General features: G+C 40.0%; 2 protein-coding genes across 2 annotated transcripts; both read right to left on the bottom strand.

The window, feature by feature from the left end:
• Positions 1–410: 410 nt before the first annotated feature.
• Positions 411–10,323, bottom strand: ccdc13 (coiled-coil domain containing 13; the record flags this gene model as incomplete). Its single annotated transcript, XM_080725757.1, has 15 exons — positions 411–457; positions 572–726; positions 1,729–1,824; positions 2,683–2,826; positions 4,746–4,802; positions 5,030–5,130; positions 5,999–6,208; positions 7,146–7,322; positions 7,442–7,612; positions 8,220–8,324; positions 8,624–8,737; positions 8,846–8,890; positions 9,128–9,270; positions 9,350–9,498; positions 10,118–10,323. The coding sequence occupies 15 exons, from the start codon at positions 10,321–10,323 to the stop codon at positions 411–413; spliced, it is 1,920 nt and encodes a 639-aa protein (XP_080581883.1).
• Positions 10,324–12,506: 2,183 nt separating this feature from the next.
• On the bottom strand, positions 12,507–18,046 carry higd1a (HIG1 hypoxia inducible domain family, member 1A). The gene is made up of 4 exons (XM_080726231.1): positions 17,951–18,046; positions 17,354–17,428; positions 17,068–17,202; positions 12,507–13,447 (listed from the first exon to the last, which is right to left on the bottom strand). The coding sequence occupies exons 2-4, from the start codon at positions 17,421–17,423 to the stop codon at positions 13,359–13,361; spliced, it is 294 nt and encodes a 97-aa protein (XP_080582357.1). The 5' UTR covers positions 17,424–17,428; positions 17,951–18,046; the 3' UTR covers positions 12,507–13,358.
• Between the last annotated feature and the right edge of the window lie 179 nt (positions 18,047–18,225).

Below are 18,225 nucleotides of genomic sequence, written 5' to 3'. Positions count from 1 at the left end.
AAAATCCCCTATATCCTTATTGAAAAGATCATGCTGCTCCTGCCCCAGTGGTATAATGGCCTATGTCAAGAGTGTGACCAAGCTAATTTTGTGTTGCCTAAGTCAAAGACAATGTGACTTAAGCCAATTTGTCACATTCTTGGGACTTAGGCCCACACAATTGCATAAGTCTGTAGTAAGTCAGTTACTCAACAAATAATTTGGCCAAATCAGGTTTGCAATTGCCTAAGTTATTTTAAGAAGGTGACGACTGAGAACTTTATAGTGCATGCATGTGACTCATAGTAACATTTTAAGTTTTACAGTTGAAAAGCAGCAACTTTCTCAGAGCAAGCACTAAGGCATCTATACATAAGAGACAGCATCTAGTACTGACATCCTCAATTTCAATGGTAGATCATTCAGTAGGACTACTCCCCCTGTTTCCCAGAGTTTCTTGTCAGGCTGGTGGAAGCTCCTGATGGGGGAGTACATAAAACGGCAACAGTCAAGAAGAGGGATCGAGTCGGTGCACCAAAAAAAAGAGCATAATCTGGTTCACACCATGTTATCACTGAGCACTAAGGTTTACCGATTGGACTCCTGTCGCTTGCATTATGCAGTGTCAATCCTTTCTCCAAGTCCAGTTTTGACTTCTCTAGCTGCTGCTCCAACGTCACTGCCCTGCGACGCTCCTCCTGGAGTCTCTGTTCCGCCTCCACACACCTCTGGTTCATCTCTTTCTCTCTGTCAAAAGAGAAGGGCTGTCAATTACAGCTTCTCCATGAATTATCAGAAATATCAGCACCATGATAGAAGCAAGGCATCTAATACAACTAATACAAGCTCTGATATTGATTGCCAGTCTGATCCATTACTTTTGAAGAATATTTAGGATCACGTTCTATTAATTCGGGGTCATTGGAGAAAAGTAATAGATTTGATACACAAGTTGATACACAGATCATTTTGTTTTAGTCTGTGTTCTATAGCATCCTATTATCAAATAGTAAAAATGGTGCATTTATAGCACCTTTATCCAAGACGCTTTATAGAGATTGTGCAAAACATTCACCCACCCACTGATGGAGGAGGTAACAAGGCACCAACCTGCTCATCAGGAGAAATTAGGGCTTCAGTGTCTTGCTCAAGGAACAGCAAGAATGTTCGTGTTCATTCTTGAGGCTCTGACAGATTGAAAATGTCAGACACTCCCATCAAGTAACGCACCCATTGTTTTCAATGACTGTAGAACTGGAGGCGTCACATGGCTACAGTAGCTTTTCAATGCTTTTTCTTTTATTAATATCGACATGGGGCACAGACTGTGCAATTAACTTTACACGCACGCACGCACGCACGCACGCGCATGCACAGGCACACACACACACACACACACATAGATTGAATATTCCTCATTATCTACTGTGGATTGACTGTAAATATTTACCTATGGTCACATAATACTGGGGGTAGTTCACAATTTATACTACATTTATATTTATACCTGTTTTCCGCATGAACCATAGAGTCCCAATTCGGGGCATGTCATAATATGCAAGCATTCAGTGAAAATAGCACATCTACCAGCTCACAACATTGCAAACTCCTAAATCAGGCAATTTGTGGCGTGGATTTGGTGTAGACTAGATGGAAAAAAAGGAGGGGACCAAGTATAGATCCTGGGGGAACGCGGTCAACTAGGTATATTTATTTAGGGTTTAAGTGGTGAACAGCTCATACATATACAAATCCTGGGTGCTCGGGTGGCGCAGAGGGAAATGCTTGCCCACCACCACGGAGGCCGTGGGTTCAAACCCACCGTGTTGCATCCAGCTTTGTTGTCTATACGGACACAATTGAGAATTGACCCATGTTCAGGGGAGGGTGGCAATATCACATCACATTACGTAATGTCGCAGCATCTATCAGCTGAGAGTGTTGCAAGGTATACATATCGACGACGACGGCTTGAAATGAGGTACTGTGTATGTGTCAAATTTATTAACACACAGTGCATGCACGTAGCTCATGCAAAAAAGCAGTCCATCTGTAACCAGGTGTGGTTATTTCAATAAAACCATTGTTGGAAAATGGAAATAAGGCATTTAATTTCTTTATTCTATGTATACTGTACAGTGTGCAGGCATGGATGAGCTATTCATTATCTGGGTTAGGCAGGCAGTGGACCTAAAGCAGACAACATTAAAAACTATATAATGCAATTGCTTTTACTAATATTGTGAGTAATATCGACAACGACATCGAGGTATTCAACAACGTTATCGAATATCGAAGGTTTTCCTAATATCGCCCAGCCTTACTCGGGAGGAATCAATTGGCATAACAACTAAATTGGGGAGGGGAAAAGAAGTATAATACAATCCTGTGCAGTCCAACTGCAGCAGATCAAGAAATGTTCACTTAATTGGTGGGGTGGGGCAGGTCAAATAATGTATAATGAGGTCTTTAATAAATGCTAATTAGTCATGCAAGGGATCGACTCGTAACACGCGGGTGCCGCGGGGGTGGGTCAAGAAATGTTCACTTTATTGGTGGAGAAAGAAGCCCACACAGTACATTGGTGATCCACCTACACAGATATCGGACAGAGAGGAATTCAATAGACAGAGCTTGTGCTTTGAATGAAAGCACAAGCAGGGATAATGCACATTGAATTGAACATTGTGTAATGTGTATTACTTTTCCTGCTGGACCTTGACCAAGACGAGGAGTCTGTCTTTCTCTACACTTGCAGCCTGGTACAAAGTCCTGTACTCGGTACACTGGGCCATCAGAGAGTTCACCTCAGCAGGACAATGTTGACATGTAGGAGGAACCGAACCACTAGACAAAGGGAGAAAAAAATCAAACCTTCAGTTTGAAGTGGAGCGGTGAATTTGAGCAGCTGCGCAACAGCGAAACAGTGCCACTTCTGGTCACCCAGCGGTATTGCAGTTGTTCATGCTGAACGGGACAGACAGGATTGACTGACTACACACTAACCCCAGGGCTCCACCAAAAAGACGGCGTCATGCCAGCGTCAAAAAAAGTGAACAGGGGCCAATTGGGCGTCCGACGTCCGCTCCGAAAGCAGTGAGTGGAGCACCCTTCATTAATTAAAAAGGGAACATTCCCAGCGTTGACGCTGACGTGACACTCGATGGCTGCAATGTTAACAAGATGTGTGGATCTCAGATTTCATGTGGCCAGTGTATGATGTCAGGCATCTATAGGGTTGCCAACTCCCAGAGTTTCAAATACGGGACACTTTCTAAGGAAACATGCGCCGCCAAAGGCGGCGCCGAAAAATCGCATATTTTCGATTATAAAGTTGGCTAAAACGGGCATTTTCCTATATTAAATCATATTTTTCCTTTCACAATATTAATTCGGGTGTCTTTGGGCCGAAAAATCGGATATTTTCGGTTATAAAGTTGGCTAAAGTGTGTATTTTCCTCTATTAAATCATATTTTTCCTTTCACAATATTAATTCGGGTGTCTCTCAATTTTCCAAAACATATCGCCTAGGTCTACCTGGTCCTTATGTGCCCACTCTCTGGTTACCCAACACTAGTTTAATCATATTGGCATACAACAATAACCATTAGGTTTTAAAAACAAAATCAACGCATGCTTATGTTATTTCACATACCAGCCTGTCTGGGGTCGCTTTAGTTGGCAGACAAGATTACTGTAGTGTTCCCAGGAATACCAATATCCATGGCTTATTTTCTGTTGCTTGCCTGCTTTTTCACCTTTTTGTTTAGCCTATCACCTATCATGGATTCATGTCATGTCTAATATGTTTGTACACAATCTTCTGTCACACGTTTTTTTAAGACATTAAACAATGTTCTGAGCCGAGCACTGTCGTATGGTCGCTCGCACGCACTCGTTTCGTCTCTCGCAGGCAACTTGTGTGGAGTGAACCTACAGCCCATGCTTGGGAAGGGAGTGTGTAGGGGGCGGAGACTGTGTCTTAGCAACACTCAGAGCCGTATGTTAATAAGCCAATCAGCTGCTTACAAACAGCGCAGCGCCTCTCACAGCAATGGGATGCAGCACTTGTCTCAGAGGAGAGAGAGCAGAGTGGAAGTGGAAGCTCTCTGACAGGCAGAATCGCTGTCATTTCTCAATTAAATCATCCCGTCATTCATATTTATCCCCCAACCTTAAAATACGGGACAAAGAGCGTCCCGTTTCAGTTCAATACGGGACACGTCTTTTAGTTTCCAAAAAAGGGACGATCCCGTATTTTACGGGACGGTTGGTAACCCTAGGCATCTACAACATCAGTAGTATTAGGTTAGTAATTTACATATTTGGGCAAAACTTCAACCCAATCCGACCTCCAATGACTCCAGGTATAAATGTAGTTTTGAAGTTGATTAACGGGCCAAACATTACGTGCGCCAATCGCTCCATTGGTTTGCGAGAGTATAGCCATACACACATACGTACGAACACACGGTAACATGTCCTTGGTTCGAACTCCCTTTGGTCCCACCACATAAACCTAACATTAACCCTAACCCTAACCTCAGTAAAACTACAGTAATGCTGGTGAGTAGCTAACCTGCCGACGGTGTTCAGACCAACGGGAGTTCGAACCATGGGGCAGTCCCCCACACACACAGATTCACAAAGCTTCTTCTAGACAGCTCGACCCCTACAGTGTCACGCTGTAAAAACACTTGCAAAAATGCATGACAATGTAAATAAACTGATATGGAACAGATATATGAGAAACTTATGAACCTACCTGTCTAAACTAGTTGGTGCAGACAGCACCAGTTTATGGCCAAGTTTTGTAACTGAACTGGAAGAGAGGAAGTTATTTAGTCATAATAGAACGTCATATTTCAGAAGAAATGTACAGAGCTATGACACATTAAACTAAATATTTTTATTTTGATATAGTTGTCAAAGATAATTTATGTAAAGTATCTGTCTGAGCAGTAGCAGTAGCAGTAGCATAATGGTAATAATAATTCATAATATTTTAATAGTGGTTTTGAATGTGATGATCATTATCAGCACACCTACCGTGCAGAGCTCATTCTTTTGCTACTGTCTCCCTCTTCTGTGGGACATGTGGAACTGCATGCAGCTGTCATGTGGCCTGGCTGACTGCTTCCATCCTCCCTCTGCAGCAGCAACATAGTATTGAAATGAACTCATTGAAATGAACTGAATTGATATAGTCAAGAAGCAGAGTGCTTGCTTCTTGACTATATCAATTATTCTAGTGTTTCATATTATTATTTTACTGTATATATCATTTTCTCTTTTATTTCTTAGAACAAGGACACCAGCATTCAATTTAGAACGAATTCTTGAAGGGTTTCCCCCCAGCAGCAGCAGTTACACCCGGGTGCCCGAACCGTGCACCCAAGATTAATATATTTTTGGAGCTGTGTGGAACACAAGCTCCCTATACGTGGCCGTGTGTGTAGGTATGTTTGTAGGTATGTTTGTGGGTGGGTGGGTCTGTATGTAGCCTGTATGTAGTACCCTGGGTGACCAGAGAGGTGCTGTTGAGTCTAGCCTGCCCTGAGCATCAACTGCAATACACACACACACACACACACACACACACACACACACACACACACACACACACACACACACACAGCTCCACTTCGAACAGAGGTTCGATTTTATTTAAATACTTTTTGACGAGAGCTCCTCTTTTTTCTTCCTTTTATTTCTTCCCTCTTTGTTTTATTTTTATGTTTTTATTTTTGTGTTCTTATGAAAAATATACGGTATGTTACGTTTGTCCCTATTTCATCTGTATTGCAATGAACACTGATAAAATTAAAATAAATGAATTTGATTTAGCTTTATTTAGACAGTGGAGACAGACTGGAACCTGGTGGCAGAGAGGGGGACAGTGATGCGACACACGTGTCCTGACGGAATCGAAACAGAGACATTCAATTTTCAACCTACATTTTTCTTGGGAATGAGAGCATCTATTCTCAGGCATTGGTTCCAATTAAAGTATTTTACCTTCGAGGAAATCTGCTGGATTTCCTTCTCCAGCCCCTTAACCGCGGCCTCCCTCTCAGCGACCACCTGCTTGAGCTGCATGATGAGGGTGCTCTGCCTGGAGGTCTCGCTGCTCAGCTGCACTCCCCGGGTCTTCTGAGACTGCTGGTTCCGTGCATCTTGCTGCTGGGTGAGCCGGCTCAGCACCTCTTGCATCTGGGTCTGCTGTTTCTGCAGGAGGGACACAGGACGGACATACTTGAACCTAATTTCATATTCTGCATATATCATTAGCTTGAAAGTCTGTTCTTGTCTGCAAGTGACACTGTTGTTGCGATGGAGTATACATTAGGCCTTAATCGTGCGTTAGTCCAAATTGAAAATGGATGAGTTGACAACGACTATACTATACAGTATATCTATAAATTCCAGAAATATCTGTGTAACTGTCTGTGCAGGAGATGTAGCAGTACAGTACTGTAGCGGGTACTGCACTAACTACTCGGAAAATGGGTGCTGCACTAGTCGATACAAAAGCTGATATGTATAATACACCATAATGTTTTGTTTACACTTTGTTGCATGGCCATGTATTCTGAAAAGAATTATGTATTCTGGACTGAGAAAAGTTCATCAACAATGTTCTTGTGTCGTGTTAGCACAAGGTGGTGGACTACTTTGATCACCAATTAACTTTGTTCCAGGGCTTTATAAGAAGTGCTAAACAGATCTTATATGAAACAGACACAACCAGGCAGGCTTATAATCCTGTTACATACAGTACACAACCAGGGAGGCCCCGATAACAGATCCAAAGACAAATGCAATTAACATTATGTTTGACAGGCTCATTGTATCTAATGTGAAAATCTATCAAAACTGTTGGGCTATCCGTAGAATTTTGTTTTATATGACAAATATTTTTCTTTGACCTCATGACTTTAGGGGTGGCATAGCTGAATAGTTAGGGAGCCTGCCTGGGGAACCAGAGCCCCTGGTTGTCCCTGGTTCAATTCCAGGCCAGGGTAGCAATGTTGTTGTGTGTCCCTGAACAAGACTTTTAACCCCTAATTGCTCACTCGCTCCTTGTAGGCAGCGAATCAGCTGGGTTGGGCTGAAAATAATGAATTTCCCCCTCAGGAGGAAGTAGGTAACTATTATTACTTACGAGTAAGGCATCCACTAGTTCGTCATCATGCTTGCCCTTATCAAGGAGAGTGGATATCTGGACCTTCAGGGTTTTCACTTCAGTAGCCAGAGATCTGTTTCTGGCTTTAGAGCCTTCCAGCTTATTCTTCACTTCTTCATGGTCTCTCAGGAGTGCCTCGTAGTCTGCTGTAATCCTCTACCAAGTGAAAACAAATGAGGAGGACAATACTATTTTTTGAATTCATGCATATCTCTTCTTGTAGGTCTACATGAGCTACACGTACAAGTTATTGTATCTATGATTGATTATATCACCTCAAATGTCTCTCTCTTCTCTCTCTCAATGGTGCGAATGTAGCCGAGGTTCCTGTCTTGAGGTGGTGTTTTCTGCAGGGTGCTGACCCCCAAAAACTCTTCTTCCACACTCAACACACTCGGCTGCTTCCGTTGAGCTGATTGGTTCAACTGCTGCTCAAGGTCCCGGACCTGGACACAAAGACATTAGACAAACCTGTCTCCCTGGGGCCCTGCCAATGTACAGTACCAAGTGAAACCCATCTTGGTTTAGGAATACATACTGTAGGTCAGGGGTGGGCAACTTTGATGATGGCGAGGGCCACATAGCTACGTCCTACTTTGTCATTCTAGTATCTCATACAAAAGAAGCAAAAAATAGCAGATCTACAAGCTCAAAACGCATCGCGCTGCGATACGTTTTGAGCTTGTAGATCGGCTATTTTTTACTTCTTTTGAATTGGAATCCTGAATAATTTTTTGTAATTTTTTAATTGGAATCCTGAAATGTAACATTTTGATTTAATTTCACATTTAATTACATACTCATGTTAACTTTATGAACTTGAATACAAATACATTGAACATACAAAAAACTGAAGACTGAAGGAATTAAAGCAGGTCATGTTTTGGAATTGTAACAGCTGAAATCAGTAATATATACTGTAAGTATTCCGGTATTAACCTGCGGGCCGCATTAAGTGAAGGTGGGGGCCGCATGTGGCCCCCCAGGCCGCCAGTTGCCCATGTATGCTGTAGGTTTTAAGAGAACTTCCTTTTATTCAATGAACCGTCTTACCTTGGCCTGAAGAACTAAAATCTGCTGAGAGCGACCCCGGAAGCCCCCTGGGCAGCTCAGTGCCTGTTGGATGTTGACCTCCTCTCCAACCTCACTGATCAATACCTGTAACAAAATAGCAGCCTTGTTTTTGTTATTTTTAATCATTATTATGTTGTTCTTCATAATGTACTGTATAAACTACAGGATGTTTGTGTCCGACTTTCATGTTCACAGCCACTAGTTGACACGATGATGCTTATTGCTATGGATGTATTTATTTAACCAACACATCTTCATATTGAACAAGTGTGTCAGGTGTTCGACACAGTGTTGCTGTGAACCGAAATATGCATTCTATACTAGCACATGACAAATAGACATATTTGATACAGTTTTTGTCCTTAGTACTGCTGCTACTGTACCTTATGAGCTATTTTCAGCTCCTGTTTAACGGCTTGAATCTGGTTGCGATATTCAGTCATTTTGAACTGGGCAGCAGCTAATTTTTCCTCCAGAGATTTCATCACTGGATTGTTCTGTTGGTGGAAAAAAAACAACAACACATTGCTGGGGTTGTCATTATTATAATTAATACGATAACTTCAATATTATCCTGATATTCAGTTGTCACATTTTCTACATACCTCACCATCATCTGATGACCTCCCATCCTGTATTTTAGTGTCAGTCTTTTGTCCAGGTGGAGAGAGTGATGAAAAAGTCAGTATCTATGGCCAAAAGTATATTAAAAAAAGAAAAACACAATTTATTTACACAATCCCTTCTTAATTTACCAAGATTTCAGTCAGCACAAATTAGCACAATTTCTTTTTAAACACATTTTGAATGTGTTCATTTATGGGTTGAAAGGATTACCATCCATCCTCGTAACTAAATATTAGTATTTCAGTTAATGTCACCATCACCTTTTTCTCCAGCTCTTTGACTCTGATGCTGCTTTGCTTTGCTTTAATCTGTTCGCTATCATTTTCAGCTGTTAGCGCTCTAATCTTCTTGGCCAGCTCAATGATCTTGGAGGCTGCGACATCCCCTGCCAAGCCAGATGTGCCTGGATAACATTGATGACAACGTTGTTGCATGATGCCAGAGAATATCAACTTAACCGATTGTTTGCTGTTGGTAAATACCTGCTAAAGCCAGTCTATCTTCCTCTCTTTTCCTTTTCATGTGCTTTATTTCAAAATCCTTTTCACTCAGAAGCTTGAAGAGACGACCATTCTCATCAGTTAGTTCCCTCACTTGGTCTAGTAACTGTTGATTTTCATGCTGTAGTAGTCTGTAGGGATTAAGTGAAACACTCAGGATGCGAACAGACTTCAGACTTCTTTTCATGTCTCATAATATCAATATTCAATATATATCAGCATACATTATGTACTGGCTGTGCAAAAGAAAACATTGAATATTCAAATTAATGTTGTTTATGTCATGGTTCTCAACCTGTGGGTCGGGACCCCCAGGGGATCCCCAAATGATTTTGAGGGGTCCTCAGATGATTAACTTAATGTGCAACATTGTTTTATCACTCAACAGTAAACAAACCAACATAAAGTTTAAGTGTATAGACTATAGAGGGCATAAGCACATTTCTAAAGTGACAATTTAAGGACTTTTTAATACCTCTAAAATGACAAAATTATACATTGGCTAAATTGGCAAATATTAAAGGCAGAAATTGTGAAAATAGCAGATCTACATGCTCACAACGTCGAAACATGTTATACAAAATGTAATTTCTCAACTCTTAGTGCTCGTCAGGTTGGGGGTCCCCAGTTAAAATATGATTATTTTGTGGGTCGCAGCCTGAAAAGGTTGAGAACCCCTGGTCTATGTAACAAGGATTTGATATGAAGAATGCCATATATGCATTCTGGGAATCAGTTCATAGATCTCACCTCTCATTAAGGTTGTCTGTATGAAAAGCGTGGAGCTCAGACAGGTCATCCAGACTATTGGGGGTCTCCTGGGTCACACTGGCAGGATTGTACAGCTCTTTATCCTTCTTTTTAAGTAATTTTCTCTGGAGACGGTCCTCCTGCTGTTTCTGCAGAGCTTCGAACTGGTGCTTTAAGCTGTCATTCAGTCCACCATCATCTTCCATGATCTGCAGGTTAGGTCAGTCATTTAATGCATAGGTTTAAGAAATACTGGTGATGGAATGATGGCTGAGGAAGGCCCATGTTTTGATCCCATGAGGAAAGAACTGAGTAGAGGCTGAGACGACCTGGTCCAGTCCAGAATTAACCATAGGCCTACTGTGTATAATCTATAATGGCATACAGTGCATTTTACCTTTACCTCAAGAGTAGGCTAATAGCTATTTGAAGAGAGACGTCGGTGGTGTCATGAACACAATGGCATTTACTTAATTATTAAGTTAAAACAAATAATATCAATGAAAAAGTGACAGAGGCACTGTTAAATAATTCCCCCTCATAATCATAAATAAAAGTTGGTTCAGGCATTGTCAGTGTGAGCACTGATGTCGTCTTAATAAAGAACAGTCGGCATATAAAAAATACATAATTATGTAATTAACACGCTTTTTTAAAGTGACTATGAATTATTTTACATTAAAAAGACCGGTCAGTAGGCCTGTGAAGGCACCGTAGCATTGCCTCAACAACACAGTAGAAAGTTGAAGCGTTAGCGTTGCGTGCGTGCATGTTAGCTGGTGAATCATTTCAAGAATTTGCAACCCATAACTTGCAAACATTAGGTGTACATGATACACCGTACAAAATAACTCACCTGTCAATTAAGCTACTCGTTTACGCGATGTTGTGTTGAGATGTTCAGTAGGTCTACTAGCCAACTATCAGGACTTCTCTGACGCTGACTGCGCCACAATAGCCTATCGTAACCATAGCAACCATTGACAGAAACCTTGAGAGGAAACCTTTTTTAAAGACACAACAGGGCCACCAAGTCTCGAGGGAGAATTATGCAACAATGTGCAGGCGATGGGGCATAAATCTGCTGCCAAGATCGATGTTTATTATTTCAAACCACTAGACAACAAACAGAGCGGTATTTCCGGGTATGTATGTGCCCAGCTGTGCCCAGTCTACATTAGCTACGTCTACTTCGTCAACCTGTGGAGAATAAAATAATGTATTTCTACTAACATTATAATGTTACGCTTATAAGCGTCTTCTTCCCAAAATAGTTATTTTAACACATATAATTGGTAGTGGTGATGTCATTTATGATAATGTCGCCGTGGAGTTGCTTGGAGTTGGGAAAGAATACATAAATATGCTTAGAAACTGTAACCTTGTTCCCAGTCGCCAATATCATTATCGTTTCTGGCTTATAGGCTACTGTCGTTTTGAACTTTTAAGTGCAAAAATAAACTTATAATGGCAAGGGTGGCATATAATGGCAAACAGTTTAAATCAATCACACTTGGCATATGCATGTCATCCCACTGCGAATGAAATACTATAGGTGAAAAATACAACAGAACTACTATAGAATTGAAAAAAATACTTTTAATTGAATTTCACTTCAAGCAAATCACAATGTATTGATGTCATCATTGCCACAGCTCAATTTGGCATGATTGTGACAAATGTGGACATTAAACACAGGGCTTGTGTTAATTTAACACAAGAGAACAAGTTCAAATACTGGACTAGGCAAATTAATAATGTAACCTCTATGGTAATTAACCATTTCAAAATACCAAATATTTATGGATTCAAATATTCAAAATGATGTGATGCTGAATCAACACGTTTTATTTCAGCAGTCATCAAATGTGCCCATTTCAGAAAGGAAGGCTAAGGTGCATACCATTTTCATTTGGCAAAAATCTATAGAACAAATTAAAGACAGGGTCTGTGCAACAAAAGTAACAAAAAGGTTTCAAGATACCAGCAGTAGCAGGTACTGTGACAGTAAGTGTAATTGTAATGTTTAAAGTTATACTGCTTTATCAACCAACCATGTTTTTCCCCTATGGGTGATAGTATACAATCAAGTGGGGGTAAATAAATACCACAAACTACTGTGGTATTATCCTAGATACTGCCCTGAAATTGACAGCACTGCCATACAGCTATTAAACTTGTTAATAAAGTATTCAATCAATGAAAAACCACTTCATCCAGTTGTAACCAAATGATGAGGACACCAAGCCAAATCTAAATATTTGCAAAGCTCAATTAGACATCACATTCATTAAGAAACGTAAATTTCCCAATTCATGTCTCCACACATTAACAATGCAAAGTTTTTTGTACATTTTCCTGAACAAAAGCTTTCACTATATCACTGAATCTTAAAAACAAATTCAGATTATCACAGCTCCTTTCACAGGAGTAGTAGCACTTATCCTCTTATGTAGTGTCAGTTTATAGTCTTAAAAAAACCCAGAAGTTAGGTTGTGTGTTTAAGCCATGGGTTTCTTGAGCCAACAGATTTCCAATCCCATCACAATTTTGATTTATGCAGAAAATAATGTGTGATACTGGTTAACATAAGGCCTAGGAGTGTCATGTTTTCTTCAACAACAAATCAAACCCATAGTCGTCAAACATACATTTTTATGCCCTTATATGGTTTAAAAACATTTGTTTGCTAAGATGTTGCTCTATTAACAGTTGTCAGAAAACATTACACATCATTACAGGTGGGCTAGAATGAAACTTCAGTGACATGAAGTTGGTGGCATGAGATCAATTGAAGTATTTAATTACAGCCTAATGTACTTTTTCTACTTGTATTTGTGTTTAGCGATTTGTGGATCTTGTTGAACAAAATATGAGAATATCATAAGGCTTCATCCAAACCCTCTGACGCATAAATTCCATTTGCCATCTGCGGTGGGGCCCCATGGCGGAATAAACTTCTGTTTTTTCTGATTCCCCCGGGATCAGTAGGTTTATCAGATGAAAGACATCACTCGACCACCGAAGAGAATCTTTAAGCTTTAAATTAAATGTACCAAATATCTTTTACCTATAATAATACCTAAAATCAATAACTTAAAACTATTTACAGTGGTGGCGTGTTGTGAAGGATGTGAATAGAAAATTCTACACATCTGCAAAAATAGATGTTCTACAACACCTTAATATGAGGCAATATCAAGGGTTATACTGTTAATATAAGTCCGAAAAGAGTCCATGCTCATTTATGATCCAATGCTTTATGATCCAATGCTTTCTGGGCTTCTCTGGGTTTCACAATGTAATCATTGTACATTGAATAGAGGACACCTGAAAAACATAACAGAGGAAAGATTACTTAGCATAGAGCACAAATTCCATGTAGTCCACATTTATTTTATTTATCAAATATTGTGTTGTTTACTATCCTGAGAGACTACAAAAATGACAGCATTAGTCATTAATACTTGGTAAAACCACTTGGTTTACATCAGAGGCAAGTACAAATTCAGCCTAGTAAGAATTATTACTAAAAATTCAAGTTGTTGTATCACAAACTTCAATACTGTATTACAATTGAGGCATTTAGCAGACGCTCTTAATCCAGGGCGATTTAACGTAAGCAAGGACAACACAAGGTAATACATCAAATGCATAGAAATAGTAATCTGGTATCATAAGTAAACCAAGAACCTAAGGAAGAGCCCAATAAGGAATATATCTATCGTTGCCAATGCACTTTGCACATTTAATATTAATTCAACTCAACATAGTCAATGCTGGGGGATAAAACTGAGCCTAATAGTTCTATAATACAGTATGAACAGTCAAGTCTATGCACTGCTAGCCATTAAGTCTTGCCATAATTAGTTGTGGTGCAGCTATCATTGAAATATTTAAAAGCCAAATGTGTACGTATCTGCATTCTTTAGTTGTGCCATATTTTCTGGCTACAACGTAGGATTGTAGTCTACTGTCTTTATGGGGGGGCTATTTAGATAGGTGGAGAATATTCAATCTGTGCCCTTAACAGTCTTTTTTTTTTTTTTTTTTGCATTCCTAAGCCTATAATTTGATAATTTGATGACCGGCAGTCTCCAGTAAGAGACTATGAGTTGAATTGATAGACAATAAGTATTTTTTGAGGTGAACTACTCCTTTAAACCTGGCATCTACATCACTTTTTCTCCACAACCGAGTCCAAGAATACAATATTCTCAAGAATTAAGCTGACAGGAGTGTTTCTTGTGTTCCAGAATCACTGACGCTCTAGTCCAGAAACAGAGCAGTATGCCTAAATGTAGAGGAAAGAGGCACTGTTACCAGGACTATTATTTCAAATGTTTTAAATGAGAGCACATGCCAATGTTCTGGCTGTTGTTGGATCATTCAACTCTTCGAAGCAGTCAATTGGATCAAAAGCCCCGTTTTCACTGAGTCAAACTTCTGGAAGTTCTTTCCAAAATGACGGCAATTTTGAAATTCACGCCATGTGAAAACGGCCACTTATTTTGTGTTCCGTCAGTTTTGGGTGCCGAAATTTGACGGGAAAATACCTAGTAATTTTTGATGAAAGTACTGGGAGAATAGAAATTTCCCCACAGTGAAAACGGCATACTGTGATTTTTACTTTTTTCAGATAAGCAGGTGCATGCAAGGAGCCAATATTAACAGTTAAAGCATTGTAATTGGGATTGAAAGCTTCATAATCCATATTGCATTCGAATGTTATGTAAGCCTGCCAAACACAGAAGACAGAAGTCTATTTCTTTCTACAATTTCCAGCCTATACGGCCGCGGTGCTGAGACATTTACGCTTGCTAGATCAATTCATGGTTCAAACTTATTTGTATTGTATTCTATAGCCTATTTTTAATAAAGCTGTGTGGGTTTCGATACAAGTCCGGTCTGGAGAACGGGAGACGACGCGATGCGCTCGTAATGTTGTGATGAAAGCTGGAGTCTTTACCAACTCTTTACGTGCCGCGTGAAAAAAACACAGCTACAACACATTGCATCAGCGATCCTTTCTGAACCTTGTGTTGTTGCATGAAGAATAATTCTTGTAAAATCCATTTGTAGGTTCAGGTGTTCGAGAGAGAAAGAGACTGACAAAAAAAAGAAGTGACAAGCAGCAAGCTGTCGTCAGGCAGTGTGGCGGTTGCCATGTCTGCTAATTATAAGCGACTCTGGGCTTGATTTTCGTAAAAGTTGCTTTGTAGGTTGATAGTTGCTGGTTGCGTTTTATTTGTTGTGAGGTTGTAGATCGGCAATGTTCAAGTAGCTGATGCGGCGATGCATAGTTTTAAAGCTCGTGTGGCCTAGATAATATCACTTTTTGGGGGTCATTTTCGTACACCTGGTTGCTTATTTTTCTCGCAAAGTCTGGCAATGGTCTTTCATGCCGTTACAATGGTTTTAGTGAAAACGAGCGATACCAGCATTTTTGCTGCCGATGAGGGCATGTGAAAACACCCAAAAAACGAAACTCCCGGCAAGTTATGCTAATTATAATTATTTATTTTGCAGGAAAAATTCCGGAATTGCAATGAAAACATGCCTAATTCAACATTTCAAGGTAAGCTGGCTTATCAATAAAGATTCAATCTTGCTTTTTCCAAATGTGAATACGTATGACTCAGGCAGGCTGCACAAGCTCTGGAAGCATTGTTTTAGTGAAACGCCTCGTCAATTCCCATGATAAGAGTGATGCTTGTCCTCATCCTCACCCAAATAACAGCTCTGTGTTGGGTGTGCATGTCAGTGAATGTGTTGAAACATCACCAGTAACATTAGTTGTGCAGAACATAGCAACTGTAGTCTGCTGTGTGCCCTATACGGGCTGTCCTTCTCACTTATATGTAATTCTACCAACCTTATTCATTATACCAAGTTTAAAACGTTTGAAATTAGATTATGTGACATATACAGTATACTGTATCAGGCTTCTGAGACATTACCAAGTTATGAATTTGTTTTTCTCAAGGCATTTAAATCATGCAACTTGCATTGATCCATGTCGTCTTTAGTAGAATGCAGATTGTGACCTCTACCACTGAATTAGACTGAACACTGACCTCTACCACTGAATTAGACTGAACACTGAGGTAGAAGGGTAAAAGCCGTAGGCTATTTTCCTTTGACTTGCTTGCAGTCACATAACCAAGGTCTTTGCAGAGACCAGGGAGGGGGAGATCACTTGACAAAACTCTGAGTCGGAGTGGGAATACATTACCTAAAAAATTATTTAAGACCTTTTATAAACAAAGTAGACACCCGGCACAGGTAACTAGACTGAACAGCTGATTAGCCGTTATGATACCCCTCAGGCCAGAAGGTGCATTGACCATCTGTGTGACATGCTTGTTTACAAAGCCTAGGGCTGGGGAGATGTATTTAAGGTATGTGTGAGAGGGGTTTATTTTGACACTTGCTTTGGCAATGTTATGCAAAACGTATTTTCTCATGCCAATAAAGCACCTTTAAATTTAGAGTTGGGGAGTGAGGAGGGCAGCTGGGGAACAGAGAGGAACTCTGACAGACAATGACTGCTGTACTCACAAGAAATACATCTTGTGCAAACACTGTTTTACAAAAAAGAAAAGAAAAAAAAGGACCCCAATTGAAACAAGCCCAAAAGCTTTTTTGAGGTATCCTATTAGTTGACCTTACCAGTGAACTGTATTGTCATGAAACTGTACCTTTCCTATGCAAACTTCTAATTGAGTTTTTGATAAATCAAACCTTGTGTGGAAAATTGCTTGTACTATATGTCACTAGTTACAAACTGTAGTTACGGCTACAACTACTTTACGCCACAACTTTGATTCCTGGAATTATGTTTAGTTCAGCTGGTGCAACCCAGCCCAGTTGAGCAAACATACCCTGGTGATAACGCAATTTGAATACATGCAATTCTGTGATTCAAATGTGTGTGTCATTCTACATACCTAATGTCATGGCTCCCACTACAAAGCCTTGGGCCATTACACGCATGTGTATAAGGTGAACAGACATCTTTGTCTCCCCTCGACTCTTCATTTTCATAAGTCTCCATCCAACAATGGCAAAGAATCCAGCCATGCCTTGAATAAGAAATATGAAACAAATGTTAATAAAATAAAGTAAAACATAATATTATTACCAGCAGAACTACTAGACAAGTAATCGTTTATTTTTACTTGGAAATGTTCATTTCCCTCCTCTGATGATGTAACAAGTACTGAATGTACTCACCAACAGGAACAAACGGATTCTCCTTTGCCTTTCGCATAAACTTGGACTCATTTTCTTCATAGGAAGACATCTTGACTTAAAAAAAAAAAAAAAAGAATAATAACGGTTATATGGTAATCTAAAACAGAACGTTATGGTGTTTCGAATCAACTCTCGTGTAATTTGTCGTGGTGCATAGACACACCCACCGTTCTACTTTAAAGGGCTCAACAAAATCCCAATAAGCACGCACAGTTTGACCCAAGTCATGTACATTTAAACCAATCATTTATGTAATTAATATATCTTTATATGTTATAACATGACCTGGTGGACTAAAGGTTAGACATCAAGGGCAGTAGGGCACATACTGTACCTTTCACACGATATACGCAGCTACCAAGCCTACGCTCATTCTCTTACGAATAACGTCATGATTCTGGTGAAATGCTGAATTACCTCCCATAACTTTACATACAGGATATAAGCGCCCCAACATATCGAAGGTCGAACAATGGCACCCACTCGCAGGGATAATAAAATACATGGAAAGAGTACTTCAATCGTCGTTTAAAAGCAATACTTTTGAACTAACATGATACAGGTACATATTCTTACCTTTGTAAAGACTATAGTTTTCACACTGCCTCTGAAGAACCTAAACGATGTGGTCAGATATTGAGAGATCGCAACCTCCTTGCCGGCTGAAATTTCTTTCTCATGTGATGTAACTTTCACACGCAGATATGACGTAACCGTTGTCACAGCCCACGGCCACTGCCATAGGTCAGTCCCATGGTCACTCCTCTCTCATTTCCTGTGTAGAGCCCGCCTACTGTATCTGGCAATTTCAGGCTGGACCAGAGCGAGCAATTTCATAGTTATTATAAACA

The sequence above is a fragment of the Nannobrachium achirus genome, assembly GCF_963921795.1.
Source record: "Nannobrachium achirus genome assembly, chromosome: 5".
NCBI lineage: Eukaryota > Metazoa > Chordata > Actinopteri > Myctophiformes > Myctophidae > Nannobrachium > Nannobrachium achirus.
Note: the sequence above shows the minus strand (reverse complement) of the source record. Positions and strands in the feature narration are given on the sequence as shown.

What these genes read in the sequence shown, in the direction of transcription:
- higd1a (XM_080726231.1), bottom strand. Translation starts at nt 17,423, where the DNA reads ATGTCTTCCTATGAAGAAAATGAGTCCAAGTTTATGCGAAAGGCAAAG. An exon ending in GAATCCGTTTGTTCCTGTTG is followed by an intron (nt 17,203 to 17,353) that starts GTGAGTACATTC and finishes TTCTTATTCAAG; the next exon opens with GCATGGCTGGATTCTTTGCC. An exon ending in AGTGGGAGCCATGACATTAG is followed by an intron (nt 13,448 to 17,067) that starts GTATGTAGAATG and finishes TATGTTTTTCAG; the next exon opens with GTGTCCTCTATTCAATGTAC.